This window comes from Lissotriton vulgaris, chromosome 8, assembly GCF_964263255.1.
Source record: "Lissotriton vulgaris chromosome 8, aLisVul1.2, whole genome shotgun sequence".
NCBI lineage: Eukaryota > Metazoa > Chordata > Amphibia > Caudata > Salamandridae > Lissotriton > Lissotriton vulgaris.
The window spans coordinates 744,256,490-744,280,067 of NC_141696.1; the positions used below are offsets into that span (position 1 = coordinate 744,256,490).

General features: G+C 44.2%; 1 protein-coding gene across 1 annotated transcript in view; it reads left to right on the forward strand.

Moving 5' to 3' along the window:
- LOC147697944 (uncharacterized) overlaps positions 1-23,578 on the forward strand; it is a 1,308,576-nt gene that overhangs the window by 876,744 nt on the left and 408,254 nt on the right. Inside the window, exon 16 of the mRNA XM_086936165.1 lies at positions 9,401-9,546. Within this exon, the coding sequence (XP_086792291.1) occupies positions 9,401-9,546 (146 nt within the window). The remainder of the gene's footprint in view (positions 1-9,400; positions 9,547-23,578) is intronic.

Consider the following 23,578-nt stretch of genomic DNA (forward strand, 5'->3'; position numbering starts at 1 on the left):
GGTCATGTGACCTCTATCTATTGAAGATCACCAGAGTGTAACGTAATCTGCAGTCAACCATGTATGTTCTCATCTGGATGTGATGGGGATCTTAAAAAACAAGCAGGTGAATGAGCATAGAGTTATAGGAGCACAGTGTTGCTAACGTAACAGTGAACCACTGAGGAGCAGGTGAGCTAGCACTGCTTCTATTTGTAAAAGTGTGCTAGAGCTGATGACAGCTCATTGGTTGTTTTTGTTTTTGTTTAACATCCCCGTTTTGATCTTGGGCAAAGCAAGAGCTGTAGGTAGTACTTACCCTGTCAGGGTCCGGCACACCTCTCCTCGGGGCTGTGTTGAAAGACCCAAACATGCGATCACGCAACCCACCCGTGACCCAGCACAGATCACAGACCAACAGGAGGGTTCCGAAACCGCGGGAAAGGAAGGGGACAGCGGGGAGGGAGATCTGCAATGACAAAGAACAAGGGTTTTAGTTTCACACCCCTCCCTAACTCTTCCAAGATACAGCAAGGGCACTCTATAAGTTAACAGTCCCCTATCCCCCCACTAACCGTTAAGCCTACCTGTAAAGGAAAATTCTAAAGCTTTATATGCAGGAGAGAGAGATGAAGGGTCCTAGCAGTGGTTATAATCTGGCAAAGAAAGAACACAAATGTATATGTATTATGCCACAATTGTACCATATACCACAGATAGTTTCTTACGCCTCACATACCAATGCTTGATCATAAGTATCTTGTTCCACTCTTTCTTTACTAGGGACCCCCTTGTTTTCCTCTCCTGCAGTTCAGAAAGAAAGCACAAACAAGTTGTCGCAAATAAACATGAAAAGGAAACTGATAATGAGTTGAAGGTTCTTAGCACCTTTTTCCAGGAATGTATTTCCGTTTAGCACACAAAAAGTGTCACGTATGGCAATGCAGGTAACACGCTAAACATTTCTTCTTTTTTCAACACAGTCTTGTGTCACACAGGGACACTTTACGAATCTCAGTTCATCCCGTAACCTTTCTGACACTGAAAGTGATTACTGTAGTTTATCCAACAAAGAAAACATCCAGAAGAAAAACGCCGCCGCGTTTCTCTAAACTTGGAGGGTTTAACTCTTCTCCTCCGGAATAGTCTTACCGAGAGAGGAAATTGACGAACACAGCCGTGTCCGTCTCTCCCGAAACAACACAAAGATCAAACAGCCGTTTTGCTGATTCCACAACGTAGAATGCTCCCAGCCGGAAACACCCTAACGAGATTACTCACAGTTTCTCCGAAATGCACCACAGCCCAAAACAAACGCCAGCTCACCAGAATTATCGGCTCAGATTGTTCATTGCGTTTGCCTTATATTTCCGGGTTTGTGCATTACCTTCTCGCGCTACTTCACCCATTGCCTCATGGGGATTGTAGTTCAGCGTAGCAGGCTTCAGGACCCCACGCATTGCGCGGACAGCGTCCCGAACGGGTCGATTCTGACAGTACACCCCCTTTTACAAGGGACGCTGGCCCGGGGCAGGCTTATCCGGATGACGGCGGTGAAAACCAGACACCAACCTAGGAGCATGTACCGCCCCCGCAGGCTCCCAGGAATTCTCCTCAGGCCCGTAGCCCTTCCAGGACAGCAAATATTGGAGCCTCCCCCGCACCCACCTGGAGTCCAACACACGTGACACCTCATACTCCGACTCATTCTGCACCCACACAGGCACGGGAGGGCGATGAACAGGACTACGAGAAGGCTTCAACAGGGACACATGAAACACAGGGTGAATGTGCAAATGGGCAGGCAACCGCAACTTCACCGCCACAGGATTCACCATTCTCACCACCTTATATGGCCCGTGAACTTAGGGTTAAACACACTAAATCTACGGAATTTGATGTGCTTAGTGGATAACCACACCCTATCCCCACACTTATATACAGGGCTCGGCCTACGGTGTTTATCAGCCTGAGCCTTGTATTTACCCTTAGCCTGAATCAGATTTTTACGCGTTGCCAAAAGAACACGGCGAATGCACAACAATCGAGCCTTAACCTCTGGAAGTCGAACTGTGGGTCTAGGGAGAATCAGAGGAGTAACCCTAGGATGGTGACCATAATTGCTGAAGAAAGGGGAATGACCTGTTGAGGAGTGCAATGTGCTATTGTAGGCCACTTCTGCCACCCACAACCAATCCACCCAAGAGTCCGTGTCTGTGAGAACATAACAACGAAGATACTGTTTCAGGGACTGGTTCAGTCTCTCTGTTTGGCCATCTGATTGTGGATGGAAACTGGTAGATAAAGAGGAGGAAATCCGCAACTCAGCACACCACACTTTCCAAAACCCCGCAGTGAATTGGGCTCCCCTGTCTGACACTATCACTGTAGGAAGCCCATGCAACCTAACTATGTGGGTTAACAGGAGATGAGCTAGTTGACCTGCAGTAGGCACCTTGTCACAAGCGATGAAATGGCCCATTTTAGTAAGGAAGTCCACTACAACAATGATGGCTGTCTTTCCTTGATCCTTCGGTAACCCTACAATGAAGTCCACAGAAATGCTTTCCCAGGGCATTTCGGGGGTTGGTAAAGGCATTAAAAGACCTTGAGGTTGTTGTCTATCCGATTTCATTCTGGCACAGTTCACACATTGTTCACCCCATCGTTTCAAGTCCAGCCGAATGGAGGGCCACCAGAATTGTCTCAACGCCTTTTCCAACGTTTTTACATATCCCATGTGTCCTGCACTTGGAATGTCATGGCACCATTTAAACACTTGGAGTTGTAATGTCTTTGTGGGCACTAGTGCTTGTTTCCCTTTCATTGCCACACCTTGTCTCAACTTCCATTCTGGGTGATGTCTAAGCCAGGTTCTCCATGCACATGATTGGATCCCTGAACGCAAAGACTGCACAAAATCACTGGATTGAGTCACACACACCACTTTAGATGGATCTAGAATGGATCTTTTTGGAGTCTGCAAGTGTAACACCGGATGTTCTTGCCTGGTTAGAGCATCTGCTTTTTTATTCATGCTTCCTGGTCTGAAGGTGACGATGAAACGATATTCTTCAAAGAAGAGCATCCAGCGCAACTGCCGAGGCGTCAGGTGATGAGCTGATCTCATAAATTGCAGGTTGCGATGATCTGTGTAGACAGTCACCTGATGAACTGCCCCTAATAGCCAATGTCTCCATTCCACAAATGCGTCCTTTATTGCCAGTAGCTCTTTTTCGGCTATGGTATAGTTGGTTTCTGCAGGGTTGAGTTTCCTAGACATATAGGCAATTGGATGTAACATGCCTGATTCTTCCTGTCTTTGTGACAGAATTGCTCCCAAAGCGACCTCAGATGCATCCGCTTCAACGATAAAAGGCAAGGAAGGGTTGGCATGTCTTAGAACTGGAGCTCTGATGAAGGCCTCTTTCAACCCATCAAACGCTTTTTGTGCATCGGTGTTCCAAAGAAACGGTACTGTCTTCCTAGTTAAACGAGTCAATGGGGATACCAAAGCAGAGAATCCACAGATAAACCTCCTATAGAAGTTTGCAAACCCCAATAGACATTGGATGTCCTTTACATTCCGCGGGCAAGGCCATTCTTTGATCGCTTGAACTTTTCTTTCAGCCATGACCTGTCCTGAAGGAGTAAGCATCACTCCCAGAAACTCGACGGTAGTAACGTGGAATTCGCATTTAGTAATCTTGCAGTAGAGATGGTGTTTCATCAGGGCACCCAGTACCTGTTTCACATGGAATTGGTGTTCACTCGTCCTGGTGGAATAGACGAGGATATCGTCAATGTAGACGACCACAAAGAGGTCCAGGTATTCTCTCAATACTTCATTTAGAAAGTATTGAAACGCGGCGGGGGCGTTACACAAGCCGAAAGGCATCATGAGATATTCAAACAGCCCATACCGCGTCTTGAATGCGGTCTTCCATTCATCGCCTTTTCTTATGCGGACCAGATGGTAGGCTCCTCGCAGATCGAGCTTTGTATAGATATTGGCTGTTCTGACTTGCTCAAGTAAGACCGGGATCAGTGGTAGAGGGTACTGTTTTTTTACCGTGATGGTGTTTAATGCGCGATAATCGATGCAACACCTCTTGTCCCCATTGGCTTTTGGGATGAAGAACAAAGGCGATGATGCCGGTGATCGAGAAGGGCGTATATACCCTAAGGCCAAATATTTGTCAAGGTACTTCCTCAGGTATTCGTTTTCCGGAACAGTAAGAGCGTATAGCCTGCCGTTAGGTATCACCGCTCCAGGGACAAGGTCAATGCGGCAATCAAAGGTTCTGTGAGGGGGAAGGGTCTCTGCCCGTTCTTCACTGAACACCTCAGCGTATTCAGCATAGCACAATGGGAGCTGCACCTCTTTCTCGGCAGCGGTGGCGATGTTAAAAACCCTTGCCAAGGTCTGAGAAGGACTAGCCATAGAGATCATACAGTGGTCTTTGCAATAATCAGAGACAAATTCGATGGTTTTCGATGTCCAATGTATGGATGGTTCATGTTTTTGAAGCCAAGGAAGGCCTAGAATGATCCCATACTGGGGTGCCTGGATGATATTAAAGGAGATGTTCTCCTGGTGTAAGTTATTGCTAATGCACCGATATTCCGGAGTGTGGTATCTTATGGGTCCTGCAATCAACTCACTGCCATCCACCGCATATACTGGTTCCGGGTGTTTCTTCTCAATGAGCGGGATGCCCAGCCTATCTGCTTCAGCATAATCCATGAAACACCCCGTAGCGCCGGAATCCACCATTGCTTTTACTTCTTGGTCTCCAGTGTCCATTACCAGAATCATAGACAGATATACATGATTTTTGTCTTGTTCGCAACAGGCCGTAATTGAAGGGATAATGATTTGGCTTGAAGGTTCCCCTCCATGTATCCTCAAGCTTTGAAGTTTCCCGATTTCTCTTCCACAGTGCTTGCTGCAGTCTGGTTTGTCCTGAACCTTCCAGATTTCGGCTTTACAGGACACTCCCGTAGGTAGTGCCCCTTTTTTCCGCAATACAAACACAATCCATTCTTCCTACGATATTTTTTCTCGCTGAACGACAAAGCCGCTCTAACCGCTCCTATTTCCATTGCCTCTTGAGCGGACGTAGATTTTTCACCGTTCCCCCCTCCTCTCTCATGTACCATCACCACCGGCTCTTTCTTCCGTAGTTCCCCTTTACGTTCTCTGATACGGTGGTCCAAGCGAAGTGCGAGTTCAATGAGAGCCGTACAGGTACGGGGTTGGGGATCAATGTGTGCCAACACATCCTTCATTTCGTCATTTAATCCTTGATAAAATAAAGCGGATTGTTTAGCCTCGGGCCAATCGGTTTCTGCCACCAGGCGACGAAAGTTGTTCAAATAGGTGACTAGATCGGATGTGCCTTGCTTCAAAACCAACAGTTCACGATCTGCGGAAAATGTTTCTGCCCTACGGTCAAAGGTCTTCTTGAACTCCAACCGGAATTCATCCCAATCGTGCAAGAGGGGATCATCTCTCCTGACTATGGGAACTGCCCACTGAGCTGCCTCCCCACCCAAATAAGAAATCAAAAAGGCCACTCGAGCTTGATTGGTGGTAAACATCTTTGGTTTGCACATAAAGTGTAGGCGTACTTGAGTCATAAACACCTGGACCTTTTTGTTATCCCCAAAAAACCTCTCTGGGGGGGCTAACGGAATCTGAGTGGGCATTTCTACCACTACAGATGAAGGAGTAGAAGTACTAGCCCCTGCACTGAATGGGTTTGCATGTAAGCTATCTAAACGGGCCTTAATCTGGACATTTTCAGCACGGGAAGCAGCGACCTCTCGATTGGAGGCAGCCAGTTCCGTTTGGACTAATGCAAGGGCAGCCAATACGTCATCCATAGTGGCCATTTTCTTTCAACACAGCCAAGAGGAGGACCGTCTCCTTGGGCCGATAATTCTGTCAGGGTCCGGCACACCTCTCCTCGGGGCTGTGTTGAAAGTCCCAAACACGCGATCACGCAACCCACCCGTGACCCAGCACAGATCACAGACCAACAGGAGGGTTCCGAAACCGCGGGAAAGGAAGGGGACAGCGGGGAGGGAGATCTGCAATGACAAAGAACAAGGGTTTTAGTTTCACACCCCTCCCTAACTCTTCCAAGATACAGCAAGGGCACTCTATAAGTTAACAGTCCCCTATCCCCCCACTAACCGTTAAGCCTACCTGTAAAGGAAAATTCTAAAGCTTTATATGCAGGAGAGAGAGATGAAGGGTCCTAGCAGTGGTTATAATCTGGCAAAGAAAGAACACAAATGTATATGTATTATGCCACAATTGTACCATATACCACAGATAGTTTCTTACGCCTCACATACCAATGCTTGATCATAAGTATCTTGTTCCACTCTTTCTTTACTAGGGACCCCCTTGTTTTCCTCTCCTGCAGTTCAGAAAGAAAGCACAAACAAGTTGTCGCAAATAAACATGAAAAGGAAACTGATAATGAGTTGAAGGTTCTTAGCTCCTTTTTCCAGGAATGTATTTCCGTTTAGCACACAAAAAGTGTCACGTATGGCAATGCAGGTAACACGCTAAACATTTCTTCTTTTTTCAACACAGTCTTGTGTCACACAGGGACACTTTACGAATCTCAGTTCATCCCGTAACCTTTCTGACACTGAAAGTGATTACTGTAGTTTATCCAACAAAGAAAACATCCAGAAGAAAAACGCCGCCGCGTTTCTCTAAACTTGGAGGGTTTAACTCTTCTCCTCCGGAATAGTCTTACCGAGAGAGGAAATTGACGAACACAGCCGTGTCCGTCTCTCCCGAAACAACACAAAGATCAAACAGCCGTTTTGCTGATTCCACAACGTAGAATGCTCCCAGCCGGAAACACCCTAACGAGATTACTCACAGTTTCTCCGAAATGCACCACAGCCCAAAACAAACGCCAGCTCACCAGAATTATCGGCTCGGATTGTTCATTGCATTTGCCTTATATTTCCGGGTTTGTGCATTACCTTCTCGCGCTACTTCACCCATTGCCTCATGGGGATTGTAGTTCAGCGTAGCAGGCTTCAGGACCCCACGCATTGCGCGGACAGCGTCCCGAACGGGTCGATTCTGACATACCCAAGCACCACTGGGAAAGAGCAGTGTGGTTTGAATCTAGCTACCCCAAGCATGTATGCAGTTTGAAGGGTTAGAGTAGGTTCCCCAATTCTCACCCCTGCGCAATGGGGGAGGGGGTATCATTTCTCACTCCTTTCATCCTTGAGCAAGGCAACACGAATTTAGCGTACAACCCTATCCCACACGAGGGTAGCAGTATGTATCCCACACTAAGATAATATTGCCCTCTTGCCCTAGGGTAAGGTAGGATGATATGTACTGCATACACTGGTCCATGTGGCAAGGCTGTGATGAGAATTAATTAATTCACCCATCCTTAGGCAAGACAAGACAGGCCAGGTTGGTTGGGGGGAAAAGCCACATTACTGGCAAAGAGCAGGCTTGCATGCAGGTAATCGTGTCTGGCAGTGAGTGGGCGTACAAACATTGACTGTCTTGCTTGCTGCTTTCTTTTTCTTTTTTCCTCCTAATGTTTCAGACCATTGGGAGGAAAAGGCACGTGACGTGGGTGTCTAGTTCTCATTCACAGTTTGTTGTGAATCACTTAGATTGTACACAATTTAATAAATATACTTACTTTCCCCAGGCACATTTTGTCTTGTATCTCGGATATGATTGAACAGATTTTCACCAAACCAAGAAATATCACAAATGGAAAGGCTACTGCAACATAAAAAATTTGCTAACCATTGCTCAGCAGTTTCTGAACTTCATACTCAGAGATATCTGCTAAGGGAAGCCTCGTTATTTAGAAACAGAAAAACAGTTTTGCGAACCCACTTAGAACTTTTGAAGCACTTGATCAATTTACACCTAACTTGGAATGCTCATAGGTTAGCTAGTAAGCAATTTTCTCCACGTTTGGTGCAGACAGGGGAAGGAGGCATAAAGTTATTAATGGTACAAAAATCGGATTTCCTGTGGAGTGAGATGCTGCTTTGGACAACTTCTACACATATATTGAGAGTATCTAGCGCGGTAGTACATCACTGAAACACTTCTACCGTTCATTTAGAGACACTAACATTCAAAAGCTAGTACTCTGACAAGAGACAACCAAGATCGAAATTACATATTGCTACAAAATATTGTGTTATGTTTCACAGATTGTCATGGCCATGTCCGGCTGTGGGTTGCTTGCGCAATGGTTTCTTAACTGTAGCAGGCTTCTGAGACATGAGAGCTTGATTACTGAATTGTTGGGGATTCTCTGTCGTCCAAACCTTTTTAAAATATGAACAGCTTTTATTTTGAATTGTACTATATTGAGTACAGAATAGGAAGCTTGTCTTTTATACTCTGTGTTGGTCTCACATCCAAGGGCCTGATTACGATGTCGGGCGTACCACCACCAACAGGTCGCCGGTGGCGGTCTGCCTGACATCCAGGGTATTGGCCCGGCCGCTGGATACAAAACTGGTGGTCAGAGCGATTTGAGTGAGGGGAAAGACCGCTGCCTCTGACAGGCTCAAGGGGCCCATCTGGGAGCGATCTGAACCTAATCTCTACAATGGAGGTGGTGCCTGCGAAGGCTTCCCCAAAGGGATTAGTATGTCTGTTTCCGACAGCCTTTTCATGGTGATCCCACCGCTACAAAAAGGCTGTAAAAAAAAGACGTTTGAAGCCCCCAGCAAGGCGCCTGTCTCTGGTAGGCCACTGCTAGGGGGCCAGGGGGGCATATGTAGTACCCCCCCAAAAAAACATGCACCGTTTGCACCATGCTGTCTGGCACACAGTGCATCAATATTATCAGTATGCTTTTTACTATTGCGGCTTGTGCAGCACCCTGATCCTGTGCCCCTTCACAAGCCGTAATAGTAAAAAGCATTTTCCAACTGCCTGCACAGCAGTCGTATTGTAATTGGGCTGTCTGGACCACTGACTCCTTGTTGGACCATCTCGTGCCCGAAATGATGGTGGTTAGATGCCCGCCGCACCGCCATCATAATGATGCCCTAAGATTTTAGACTCATCTTAAGGGATAGCTTAGATTTTTCATCTTTAGCCTAAATCTTCCATATATGCTGAACACTTTGGATTTGTACATGCACATCAGAAAACAACACACAGCCACAAAGTAGTTCCTGTTATTTGGCACTTCAGGGAGGTCGCAAAATGTAGAGTGGCCTAGTGAAGTGGTCGGCAGCATTTAGATGTTATTGCTCAGTGAATTTGCCGATGATAACTGAAATATTAATTATTAGAAAACCCCTAACTTTTCGTGCATTTTCACCAACGAACAATTACCAAATAGATGAAAACTATTTCAGTAACATTGGTTGTTTTTTCCCCCAGAAAAAGACCAAATTGAAGACACACTAGGAACAAGTAAACAACAACTAGCTGATGCGCTGAAGACTAATCCCACCCTGGGTCAAGAACTGCGAGCCATTTTGGAACAGGGGTTAAACGAAAAATTGCAGGCTCTGGGAATTCAAACTGTAAGTTATCAAATTTATTCTGTAGTGTCCTGGTCACAAATTTGTATGTTTATGTATATTATTTTTGCGTGGGCAAACATAGTTGTGGTGCTGCAAACATTCATATTCAAAACCTTTATGGGATTTAAAGGTTTGCAATTTCATTGCTTAACTTTTCCCGAAATCAAGTTGCCGTTCTACAAATCTTTGCTTGGCCTTTTGTCTATTGCTTTCCAGGGTTAAGAGTTACTCATAAAGTAGTGTCTCGAGAATGCATAATATGCCTGTGAGTCTCAAGGAAGTGGGACTGAAGGTAACACAAACACATAGTAAGCACAGTGATTTTATACAAACCATTCACTTTAAAAGATCTTGATAGAGTGGCCTTTCTCTGGATCAAGAATATACACTTTGGATTGGAAGCCCAAATTGGGCATGGAATGAAAGCCCAATGACTATACTCACCTGCATCCATATTTCACATATTTTCCCCTGGGGTAAAATTTCTTATGTAAAGGAGTGCTGGTCTAGACACCTGACGAACATGAAGAAAGTGTAAGAAGGACTTGTAATTCAAGAGTCACTGGCGCATGTAACGTGTCAAACGTTCTGTCTTCCACTGAATTTCGAGCTTGAATTATTTTACATCGTTAGGTTGGGTGTCATGGGTATGAGAATATCACAGCAGTATGGCAAAAGTCACTCTTTTAGTATGTCCTTTTTACAGCCTATCAACGACCCAGCAGAAAACACCTCATCAGAACCAACACTTCCTCCGAAAACATTACAGCTTCTTGACTATTTTATCTTTATTTTTCTCAAAGGTGTCCCACCTTGTTTTTGTCCTGATGACACCTCCAAAATGACCCCAGAGGTTAAAACATCGCCAACACCATGCCACTCAGACTAGGCCGATTTTACCTATTGTTAGGCCGAGCTGAGGATGGTGATGATTTCTCTATCTTAGTTCCACTATTTAGACGGGAGTTGTCTGTTTTTTGTATTTATGGCCCCAATGTTTTTCACTTTGGTGTGATCGTTGGGGGCACTAAGCACCTGTTTTCCTTTATTTAGCTCTTTTTTATACCCATTTTTGGTGAATTTCATCAAATAAACAGTTTTTTGGGACTACAGGGAGCCTAGATTATTGAATTTCTAAACAGTCATTGTGTGTAGAAATGGATTTGCTATTAACTATGCATTTGTATATTGAATGAATCCCTGGTGGAACACTGTTCCTCATGTTCACATTAATCTAGGTCCCCCAAAGCATAATGGGGCTGGTTGCTCTTGTGCTTTAAAAGGTCAGGAGGACAACTGTAATGGAAAGTGAATTATGTGTGCCAATCTCACCCGCACTGCGCCTAGGCAGGCAATTTCACATGGGCTCGGTAGAAACTCGAACAGGTTTGGCGACAGAAAATGAGTTTAATTGGAACTCATAGAGTTGCCTATCTGCAGCCACTTTTCTTTCCAATGCCTGCTAGTCATTTTGCTGGGAAGAAAGAGTGGCAGCGTCAGAAGGGAACCCCATGAACTCATCCCGCGCCAGAGATTACAACAAACGAGCCCAAAAATCATTATAGGCACGTAGATAGTGTATAAATCCCAATGGGCTTTCTCAACATGACCTAAATTGTAAATGATTCAAAAACAAATACATACATTAAGCCAAGGGTCTTGTTTTTCAAGGTCATGTAGGAGATATCACTGTAGTCTAGAAGATGGTTCAACGTCGGTAGATAGTAGTGAAGGTTCCTCAGTGTTGGGGTGATGTGGTTGATTTTTTTCAGGACTTTGATGAGATGGACTACATTGTGTTGAACTTCCTTTCACAGGTGCCAGTGTATTGTTGGGGGCATGAGTTACCCTTTTTGTCTGCCTTGAAAGGGTCAAATGATGAATTGGTTGCACAGCGTTTTCATCCTGTAGCTTTTATACCTCTCACCAGCAAAGGCATGAATCCACTAATGCTATTTTGGCAAAACCTCCTCTGAACTGCAGCTGATCAGATTCCTCAGATTACTAGTTGCCTAAAAAGTTATGAAGGATCATAAGTGTTGTCTCTTGCAAAGGACAAAGAGCAGAACCTCTGAGAGTGCAGGAATGCCAGCTATACTCACCATATTGCTGCGTTGTTTGAAATTATGAAAAGATGTATTTCAAAAGGTGGAGTTCAGTAAGCTCCATCTAAATTGCTTAAGGGAAAAAAGACTGTTAGGAGCAACTTGTACTGCGGTGTCTTTTTTCCAGCAGCAGGTTCCATGTCCCCAACACTCCTCTTACAACAGCATGAGACCTTGGTCAATAATGGTCCCCATACCTCATACGGAATTGCCAGTTTTTAAAAATTTCCTGATATCCTGTGCCATGCCCATTCGTTATTTCTGGAGCCCAGTCCTATTTCCATCATGCCGCATATAGGTGTGGGTAGCACCATTAGTACCAGCAATAATTTTTATTCCATAGTTTATTATGCACTTACATTTTATTACTGTACTCTGGGCAAGGCAGTTATACGAATCACTGACACAATATTGTGGTAAACAATATCAATGACAAAAATATTGTGTCAAAAACATTGTTCACTAGATTATTGTGCTCCTATATTTATATCGGTAAGTACACAAATATCAGGAAAAAAATATTGTTGACAGTAATATCATCGGAAAATAGACAACAATATTGATTTTTAATATTGGGTTTAAAATACTAAATGTTAAATATTTTAACATATACGTTTAATATACTGTAAATTAACCCATTCAGTGTTGCGAACGTCCAACGGTCGTCGCGTGCACTACCTCGCTAGTGCTGCGCACGACTATTGGACGTCCGGATCCCGTTAGCGCAATCGAACGTCCGCACTGGGGCGGAATTTGCGGCGCGCTTAACGGGTTAAATATGTTCCACTAATATTTAATACTATATATATAAAAATTTATACAAATTGTGTATTTCAGAAAAAAATATTTCCTTCATACAATACACTGATATTCACAGGGCAGTACGTTTGCATTACAGGGACATTGTTTCATATTATTAGCTAGAATTCCAAATGAACAAGTCGTTTGCTGCTTTACAATTAATGATGTGAAGATTTGAAGTGCAAGTGCTTCTTTGAAACGGTTAAAATCATGTGATCATAACAATTCAATTCAAATAAGTCTTTATTTCGACTTTTAGTCATGAAAGACGTATATAAGCATATTAAAATCAACATTTCATCATTATTACATCCATTTTAGATATTTACAGGGGAATACATCATTTAATCATCCAATTGATATTATCCACATATAGGGTGTTCCAACACGACCGATTAAAAAAAAAAATACTGTGTTTGATAAAATCATTAAAATTCAGACCATTTGTTTTCCTGCATGAATACCAGATTATATTTATGGAGGCTGCAATACTTTCAGCTTGTACCTTCGTATTAACCACATCCAAATTTGGCAAGCGCAACCACCATACTATCAGAGCAATCAGTTTTGAGAATTCTGAGTGCTACAGTCCCACTCTGAATACCCTTTTGTATACAGATCGGCCTAATCCATTCATGGCGAGGAGCTTTGTACACTGGGCACACAAACAACACATGGGCTATGCTTTCAGAGTGTACTAGACAGAAAGGACACATATGATCATCTGTGTTACTCGACCATTTGCTAATAAATGTGTTGATTGGAAGGGTTCCTGCCCTAAACTGATGGAACAGTTTCCTGTCATGTGGTATTGTGATGAGGTCCCAATATCTCTCATACACAGGGATATGTTTCTGCTCCAAAAAAACCCTAGTGAGCGATGGAGCAGTATGTTTCTGGAACTCCTCTTGGGTTACGTGTGTCCAGTAAGCCTCTTTTAAAGTTTGTTTGGATGGGAAGGTGTTCTCCTCAGGGTTTTCCCATAGTTCCCCCATCCCTAAGGCCTTAAGTAAAGATTTGACCTTTCTGAACCACAATATTTTACCCCCAGAGTCCATATTTCGTGTTTCCAGAAGCGCTGAAGCGTAATGAGAGAGTTCAGGCGTGACCCATAGTCTCCTCCAATAAGCAATTGGTCTGAAGCTAGATATGTCCTGTATTTTTCGACAGCCCAAGTCCATATACAGAGGTACATTTGGTATTGAATGTGGGAGCCCTGTTATGCATCACAAAAGTTTATTTTGTGCATTTTTTAAAGCCGTAACATCCGAAACCCCCCACAATTCCGCCCCATATAACATAGAAGATCTCACTTTTGTATCATATATTTTAAGTGCTGGGGCTATTGGTTTTGTGGCTGAGGACTTAAACTCTCTCAGTAAAACACCTGCCAACTGTGCATGCTTGGTTGTTAGGTAAGACATATGTGCTTTCCACTCCAGCCGAGATCCCAATGTAATACCCAAATAGCTAAAGCTGTTTGTCTGTTCTAACAATTCACCATTCATGAAAACTCTGCCCCTTATTTTCCTGTGCCTGTGCATTACCATAAAATCCGTCTTAGACACGTTAATAACTAGGCCATAGTCATTACATTGTGATCATAACAACCAGGAGAGTATTTAGCCTTAGAGCTAGAGCGGTCAACCTCGAAGCTGAGGAACCAGTTTCGAGTCTAAGCAACGGTGCTTAACATCCTGTGATTCTGGGCAAATCACTGAATCTCCCTGTTCCTAACAAAAATGAATGTAACCTTCTGCAATGGAACTGGTGCTCATGTAAAGCACTCTGATACCCGATATCTTCGGGTTTAGTTTGCGCTATCTAAAAAAAAAACATGTAGCATTACAGTCAAATAAATGAACAAGGGGCAGTGCAATTAACACACTCAATGACTCTTATCATTGTTCTTTCATTGTTCCTTTTGTCAGTTGTCAATTGCACTTAACCCCTTCGATGCTCATGACAGAACGGTTCCCTCATGAGCATCGGTTGGCCTGTGCTCATGATGGAACCGTTCCGTCATGAGCCCGTTGGCTCATTAGAACGTTCAGCACAGCGCAGGAATCTGCGCCGCGCTGATGTGGTTAAGATAAAAATGAATTAGGTGCCCAAATTACATACTCAAGCTTATTGTGTGCAAAAGCTACAGTGAAAAAACAGATTTAAAATGGCAATAACCCATTAACATATTAATCCCTTTTTTTCCACATGCGTCCTACAGCAAATATGTAGCTGCTCATGCTGGCCAGTATGTAATTACAGGTATGACTTTATATCCTTAATGCTTCAAGGTATTGCCTAAAACCTAGGTCAATACAAAGTATTGCTTCTTGGCCTTGCAAAGGATGGGCAAAAAAACACAGAACATGGGAAACAATTTCTTAGTGTTCATATGACACATAGAGCAAATTTCATCTTCAGAAGTAACTCTGCCCCTTTTTCATTGGATAGTGAAAGACTCAATTTCTGAAATATCGTAACAGAACTTTATGTACAGGGTCTTGGCCAGCTGAGGTTGGGGTGCATCCAAAAACTCTTCAAAATAGGGTCTGGGCTTAAGTTCCAAAAATTGAGCTAACCGTCTAGCCAAACTGCAACTGCGGTGTAAGCCAGAAATATCATAATCCCAAAAAGGGATTTCAATTGCATTCTGGAAGTCACATTTAGGGAGTAGGGATCAGTCCAAAATGTCCTGAGCCCCAATTTGGCAAACCACGATTCAACATGCCTAAACCATGGAAAGGTGGTGTGTTGGTCAAGCCCCTATGTGGCTCAAGTTCCTCTACTACTCAAAACACAACCCAGAAGAGGAGGGGCCTTAACACTGCTACATGCTCTATTCTCTTGATTGCAACATCATGGAACATAGGAATAAAAGGTGTACTTTTGGAGAGGTGTAAAAGGGATCTTACAAATGTTTTTTTACTCTCAGTCAGCAATTCTGTATTAGAAAGGTCCCAGATTTCAGCACCAGATAGGGCTGCTGCTTGTGCTGTTAATTTACAAAGGCCAATTGCTCTAGACAATATTGCCTGATGCGTTTTAGAGATTGCCATGGCTCTATGATGAAGTAATGCTCTTAACTTTTGGATGTGTGGAGCTGAGGGTAATTTACTATATAGTGTAATGCCCAGATACTCAAATCTTATCATACATTCAAGTTTCGTCTGCTGCAGACTAATGAGGCCTCAACACCATAAATTTGGTCTTAATGGAATTAATCTCCAGACCATTGTTTTTGCAATATAGTTTGAAATTATCCAGTAATTGCTGCAAACCTCTAGATATTTGTGATAATAGAAGAGTGTCATCTGCGAATAAAAGTGCAGGGACTGGGACCCTTCTAACTTTGTAGAAACATTATTGCATTTAAGAAGAACCTTAATAACATAATACACATAAAGGGAGAAAAGTGTGGGCGCAAGAAGACTTGTTTCACACACCTACGTGTAGGGATACGATCAGTAAATTGACCCTGTGAACCCCAGCAGACTTGACCATAATTCTTATGGTGTAATTTTATTAGATGAATAAGAAGATCCTCGGGAACTCCCAGCTCCTTTAATGAAGCCCACAATGATCCCCTGGGAACTAGATCGATGGTTGCCCTTAGATCAACAAAGGCTATATATAAATGGCCATCCCTCAGCTTTGTGTATTTGCAGATGATGAGAATGAGCCTAAACACATGGCCTATTCTGCTCACTCTTGATCTTAATCCTGCCTGGTAAGGTGACAAGATGTTACTGGCCTCTATCCAATCTATGAGTTTATTCGAATCTGCGTTGCATAGACCTTCTGAAGAATATCCAGAAGGCTAATTGGTCTATAGATATCCCTGATTGTTTAGATCTTCTTTTTTTATAAATGGGAAATATCTCAGTACCTTTCTAGGTGTCTGGTTTGTGGGCTCCTGAGGCTATAGAGGTACACAACAGATTGAAATATGGGCCCAATATTGTTAGGGCTGTCACAATAACTTTCCTGGAATTTTATCTGGCCAAGGGGCTTTACAGAGTTTAATAACCCTGATGCTAAGTTTGTCGCCTCTAGGGTGACATATGGTTCTAGTGACATGGCACGTGTTGTGTGACCACAAACACGAGTAGGAGGGGCTATGAAAAGTGAGTGGTCATCATCATTGCCATGTGAGTAAAGATTTGCAAAGTGTTCTACCGATTCATTCTGATTCATATAGCAGTCAATCAGTGAGTCTGAATGCTTGCTCCCGTGGGCTATTATTTTTCAGAAAGTCCTATTAACTAAGTTCAACCAATTTGAATTGACTCAGTTATGCTTGGCTACTATCAATGCTGTCTTACACTGAGCTCTGGCTGCACATACCTCAGACGGTGATTGAGATTTTAAAGCTTTCACTAGGTCTTTTGTTGCCCTACTGCCTTCCTTCGTATACCAAGGATTGCTCAAGATGCTTTTCTTTGGGGATGCAGTTGGATTTCTTGCTGGTGCTTTAGTTAAGAGTACTTTTAGGGTGCCAGCCAGATTATTATGTACATCATCTATATGGATATCGGTAACAGGGAGGTCAATAAAGGGAGTGAAAGCATTATAGATTTCAGTTAAAATCACTGTATTTCCCAATATCAAGGGCCACTTTATTGATATGCGATCATTTCCCACAGTTGGTAGTAGAGCAGTGGGTATAGCAGACACATCCAGTTCTTGGATCACAGATCCTGATAAGATTAATTGTAGCTGGTAATGATCACCATCTTCCAAATTATCTATCTTGAAGTCAAGCATCTTGTCCCACATAGTAACCCCTACCAAGAAATAGTAGATGTTTGCTCTAGTCACACCTCTCTTGAAGGGGGAAAAACCTAGCTGTTCCGAATTGGATCTGCCTTTATAGGCCCGGACGCCACTTGCTACTGTAAAATGAGCCATCTGCCTGGTAGCCACTGTACTGAGGACATGGGAACTATTATCAAGGGAGGGTATACCCCATCCCTCATACTCCTTCTCAGTGGCTGGGTCCAAGCCTCAAAGTGTCTCATATGTAATATTAAACCCCTTCAGTAACAGTCATTCACTTTGTTTTGTTAGTATTTATAAAGTTTTCCAGCATAATTAAGGTTAGAGATTCCATGTTCCTCTGCCTCGGCCTGAGATAAACATTAAGGAAATACAAACTGGGACTTTTCGGAATTAACATTGTTAGCCCAAGAATATCAGGTAAATCAATACTCAGAGGCTCTATACATACATTCATTGCTAATTTTACCCAAACAACAAGGCGATCTGGCACATGTAGAGGCTATGGCATTCACATAGAATGTTTTATGTCCTGGTTTATAAGGGGGATATGTCTCCAGGTTTCCTATAGCATGCAAAGATGGAATCGCTCAATGTAATTCTGCCTGTCATGGTTTCAAAGATTTGGTCTTCACCCTGCAATCGTACACTGAAGTATATTTAAGGCTTCAGCAGATTAAGTATCAGCTTGCTTGGGTGAGGGGATGCCAATCATTGCATGTATATGATGTGCTATAGAAATATTTCTAGGCTTGTGTTCTACCAGACATAATTCCCTCACAATATTAGAGATTGGAAGTGGAACTGGCTTATAATGCAAAGTATAAACTGTGTTAGGCAAGCCTAACTGAAGACGGGTTGTTACAGGAGGGAGAAGTCAATCTATATTTTTTAAATTAGACAAGGTGTGATCAATAATTACTTGAGCCTTTTTGTTCTTATCAAATTATCCGCGTCTTATATGGGGAGAGTATTAGCCTCAGCGGTACCTTTGGATGCTACGGAGGTGTATGTACAAGGTTATTCTTCCGACTCGTACTACCAGAAGATGAAGTGTAGGCATATTTAATTTAAATTGGATTGGTGATTGGGGAAAAAAGGGCTCTAAGCTCCATAGCCAGTAGCCAATTCACCATATCTCGAGTTCTTAGGTGAAGTCTAATATCATCCAGCAAGCCTTTGTCACCTGTAATACGTTCGGCACCTAAAATATCAGAACGAGCCAAAGACGAGCATTGACTCTCTCCATTTGTCTCTTGGCTGATGGCCAATGAGAAGGGTAATGTACTGGGGCAATGTAAGGGTATCTAGGTTTGTTGCCTACCTTTGGACCAGAATAATCACAAGGTGTAGAGATGTTGTCAACAAGATTCTTCAAGGCTCCTGACCATTCTGTGGATTTGACTGTTCCTTCCAACGGAATGAGTTTGGGACTTTCGAGGAAGTCTCACAGCCGCAACAGTCACTGAATGGTTTAGTCATGTGGAGTTACACGGGTCCACACCCTGGCCTTCAGTTCACCCACCATAATTCTCAGTAAACCTTTTAATTTTTCGAACTCTGTGGTCAATGAGTCAATTCTTAATCAAAGTTCCCTCAAAGATGTCTCACTCTATTGTTTTTACGAAACTATCTGTACCACCATGCACTGGTGACACCAAGGGTTAAAACCTGTATGAGCAAGGAATAGAGGAGGCCTCTTCTGTGATCTCAGTAGAAGAAACATTCGTCAGTTTAGTCATTACTTTTGGCAGGGTAGTTGGTATCTGGGGTACGTGGCTGTGAGTGCGGTTCACTAATTCATCGCAGGAGTCACCACCTTTGTCCACAATAGAATTAGAAAAAGGAACTAGGGGACCCAGATTATCTTTTTTTTTTGTTATAAAATGAAGCTATTTTCAGATGACGAGCTCCCTCCACCTTCCTATTATCCCCAACATAGTGTCAACCTCTTCTATTAGGGTGCAATTATGCCCAACACTCTTTCTCATTTTTGGTGTTTTGTACTAACTGAGCACAGGCTCTGTTGCCTTATGCTTGACCATCCTCGTGATATTGCTAAGACTAAGATATAAAACCATCTCTCTATTCAGCACCTAGGTGGCACCTGAAAGCACAGTTAAAGCACAAACTCCTTTCGGCATAGGTCAAAAAGAGAGATATTATTCCTCGCAGATAATACATAAGCAAAGTTACAAGACAATAATCAAAATCCAAGAGAAAGCATTAGTAAAACGGCTACGAATTATTAAACCTAGTTTCTCACCACACTTCAAGAAAATAATTGAAATAGGACTGCTGGGAAACAAACTGTTTACCCCTTATGGAGTGCTGTTCAAAAGCCAATAGAAAAACAAGGAAACAAGGAGCACAATAAAGAATTTGGAAAAAAAGGTTGAAAGTGAAGACGAAGGGAGAAAGTGCACTTGATATTGCAAAATGTAGTCATCCCAAGAGCCGACAATAGGCCTTCAAAGGTCAGTTGATAGTGCTAGCCATTTCAAGCGTCAGCCAACAGTCTTAAAACAGCTGTGTATACAGTTTATAAGCAATAGAAATAATCTTAGCTTTTTGAAAACACCAAAAAAGGACCTATCTGTGTTTCAATCGATTCCGAAAGCAAGAGGTGTGGCCCAGCCCAGCCTCTTCTGGGTTATGACGGATGAGGACCAACCCTCCCTTCACCTGGGATTTGCCCCGGCGCAGCCCACACGTGTCCCATGCAGCAGGAGACAGGAATGCACTTTATAGTGCCAGCAGCACTCGGGCCTCCTTCTCAGCCCCTAGATATTATGGGACAGAGAGTCCCCCCTCACCAGTACCAGGAGTGGTGTACTGCACAGCGTCAGATAGGAATGTGCTTTATACTGCTGGCAGCACTCTGGACCTCCTTCTCACCCCCTAAATATTATGGGACAGGAAGTCCTTCCTCAGCAGTCCCATGATTTTAGTATAAATATGTACCTATATAAACACATAAACACATTTATATATGGTTTGCATTTTTAAATTTGTGTATGGCTTGCTAAATAATTTAATTTCAACATCCCCAGGAGAGTGCTGCATTATCTCTGACTTGGCTTGGTGAATATATATATATATATATATTATATTTTATTGTAGTAAAAAGAGCATAGTGCATCATTTATGACCAGTTTTGTCGCCTCTCATGGAAAAACGTTGCTAAAGTGCTAAATGTGTAAAGTGCATAATGCCTAAAAAAGTGCTAAGTGTGATAAAGGGTTTTATTTAAGGAGGACTGTCAGCAGCTGATAGATTCAAATTTAAACATTATTGGAATATATTTTACATTTTTCGTGCATATATAGAAGTACTACCTTCATTTGTAAACTCCATATATTAATACACTGTCAATGGGGATGGATCCATTCAATACATATATGAACAGAACATGCTGCAGGTGAAATGAAGTTATACTGATGATGCTACAAAAGATGTGGTTCTGAAAATCTAACTTGAACTAATTATAAAATTTTATAAGTAGTTATAAAAAGTTATGTAAGTCCTCACTCGTATTGAGCCCATTTGGTATTTTAGAATCCAGATCCAAAATGAACCTGGACTCCAACTGGTATAACAATGTTGCTCTATTTCCACCCCTCCTCAAAATTAATTGACACTGCACCAATAACATAGTATTTCAGATTGTTTAGGTTATTGTTGTGCACAAGGTTGAAATGGTGTGCCACCGGATATGCGGGGTCTGAATTTATTATGCTCTTAGATGTTGTAAGATTCCGACATGTACTTGCAGCTTGGTGCTACCCACATATTTATTTATTTTAAGAGTTTTATATAGCGCTGGCTAGACCCGGAGGTATCAGAGCGCTTTACATGAGGTTCCACAAAATTACACGATTACATCAGTTCCAATTTACATCAGTTGCTAGACAAACAATTACAAGAGCATAGAACATGAGATAAGTGAAGAGTAGAGGGGAAGGGGGTACGGGTAAAGGGGTGGGAGGGAGATACGGCAGAAAGACTAAGGAAAGTCTGCCCAAAGTCTGGCTGGGTAGGTGACGGTCGAAGGGGAAGTCCCAAAACCCATCTCCTCTATAGCTATCAGGTAGCTCATCGGGCTTTGGCCAAATAGCTAGGTCTCAATGGGAAACATTTAGTGAACATGGAGGGCAAAAAATGGAGCGTAGAGGGGAGGGGACAGGGAAGGTGAGAAAGGGAGGATAGGGTAAGAGACAACAAGGAGAGATGAAATGAAGTCTGTCTAAAGGCCATCTGGGTAGGTGACGACCAAGGAGCAAGTCCACGGCCCATCTACCCCATAGCTAAACCAGGTAGCGCCATAGGCTTCAGACAAAATAGTTTAGTCTCAATACATTGAGAGAGGAGAGAAGGAGAGACATAAATAGAGGGAGGATGCGGGAAGTGACGACTGGAGAGACGAAAGGAAGTCTGGCTAAAGACCGACTGGGTAGGTGACGTCCAAGGAGGGAATCCCCGACCTGTCTCCCCTATAGCTAAACCAGGTAGCTCCATCGGGCATCAGACAAAATAGCTAGATCACAAATGACGAGGGAGAATTCACAGGTAGACAGGGTGGGGACTAGGGCCAGGACAGGTGAGGGCAGAGGTCAGTAGCAGGAAAGTGGAGAGGAGTAGAGCGGGGAGGGGTAGGGGGTATGTAGTTTGGTAAAAGTTACATGGTTACAAACAGTTACTGGAACATGGTGATGCAAACGAAGCAGCTACATTGGCTTCCTGTGACGCAGCGGTCGATGTTTAAGACCGGATGCATGGTCTTTAAGACCTTGTCCAGTTTGTCCGAAATGGAGAGGTCGGGTGGAGGTGCTGTAGTTAAGGCCCATGTCGGGGTCTTTGGCATGTTTTCTGGGGCGGTCTCGGGGACCGCTGCATGCTGCGATGCTCTCGGTTTCCCCATTGCTGCGGCGACTGAAAGAGTGGTACCTGATGTTGTGCCCACTGCGTGTATGCTGGGTGATCCTGACGAAGGAGTGGCACCCACCTGACGGAGGATGGAACGCGCAGCCATTCGATGGGCGTCTGGAATTGCGGGGGCCCTCGCTCCGGTCACCTCAGAGTTGATCTTGCCACTTTGTCGTTGCGGGGGGAGGCGGGTGCTGTGGGTATCTCTCCTATTCTCCTTACGGCCGCACTCAGGGGCTGGAGAGATGAGTCAGGCGTCTCCCTCAGCTCTCGTTGTTCCTTCCAGGGCCTCTCCTGCTGTTCCCGTGCCGCAGTCCCGCTCCTTTCTCATCCATACAGCTGTCCGCCTCTCGGTTCAGGTTCCCAGTCCCCAGATTTTCTCTCACTCCCTCACGCGTGTACCTTCCTTCTCAGGGCAAACTGCATTGCAGCGCTAACCGGACTTCCATTTGTCAGGGCCTGTAGGGCAGTGCACACAGCCAATTCTGTTGTAGCGCCATCCGGTGTGTAGCACATCCGGGCCCGCCATCTGTGTCTCCTAGCTTCTCGCGGCCTCCCCTCGCTGACACAGCCAGCAACTGTGCATTCCGCGTTCAGTGGCTGCGCCCACGTAATGTTCCTCTGCCAAAGTTAGTTCCTCCAGCCATTGTGGCCTTTTCCCCAGTCGACCTTTCAGGATCCCCCTGGTGGTCCGTCTCTCCCTGTGTACTCACGTCCTACCGGTCCACTCATCACTCCGCATAACACCACCGTCCCTTTAAATATAGAAGCCCAAAATGGCGGCCCGCACCTTCACACAGCTCTCCTTTCCTCTGCCCCACTCTCTTAACGGCAGTGCAGTAGCGCCGACCCCTTACTCAGAGCGCCACCTAGTCTCCTTGTGCCCCGATCTCACCTGCACCATTCCGGAGTCTGCCATCAATCAGGGCAGTGCTATCATCATCAACTCCTGTCCCGCTAAGTCCGCCAATCATCAGCCCCCAAGCACGATCCTAGCTCTCGCTTATCAGCGGCCTCGGTGGCTCCCGGGACCCGCTTCAATGTGTGCTCCTGTTTGGTGTTAACAGGCTCCCACACATGCACAGAAATGCGGGGCGCCGACTTTTGGGCAGTGCTCTCTCCGCCTCGCCATGCACCCAAAATGGCAGCCTGCCCAGGTCCGAAGCGCATCAGCCGCAACGGGATCTCCCACACCTCTCCCAGTGCCGTAAATCAGCTCTCCGGTCTCCTCCGTGCACTTTCTCCCATTGCCCCCGTGTCTCACCTCACTCACACCTCCTCCGCCGCCGCGATCTCCGGCGATGGCACTGATAAGCTCCCTTTTCCCGGGCTTGCTGCTAAGGTCTCCGAGTCTCCAGTTCCCGTCCCACAAAGCCACAAGTGCATTCAAGAACATATACTGAAAACTCAGTTCTACAATT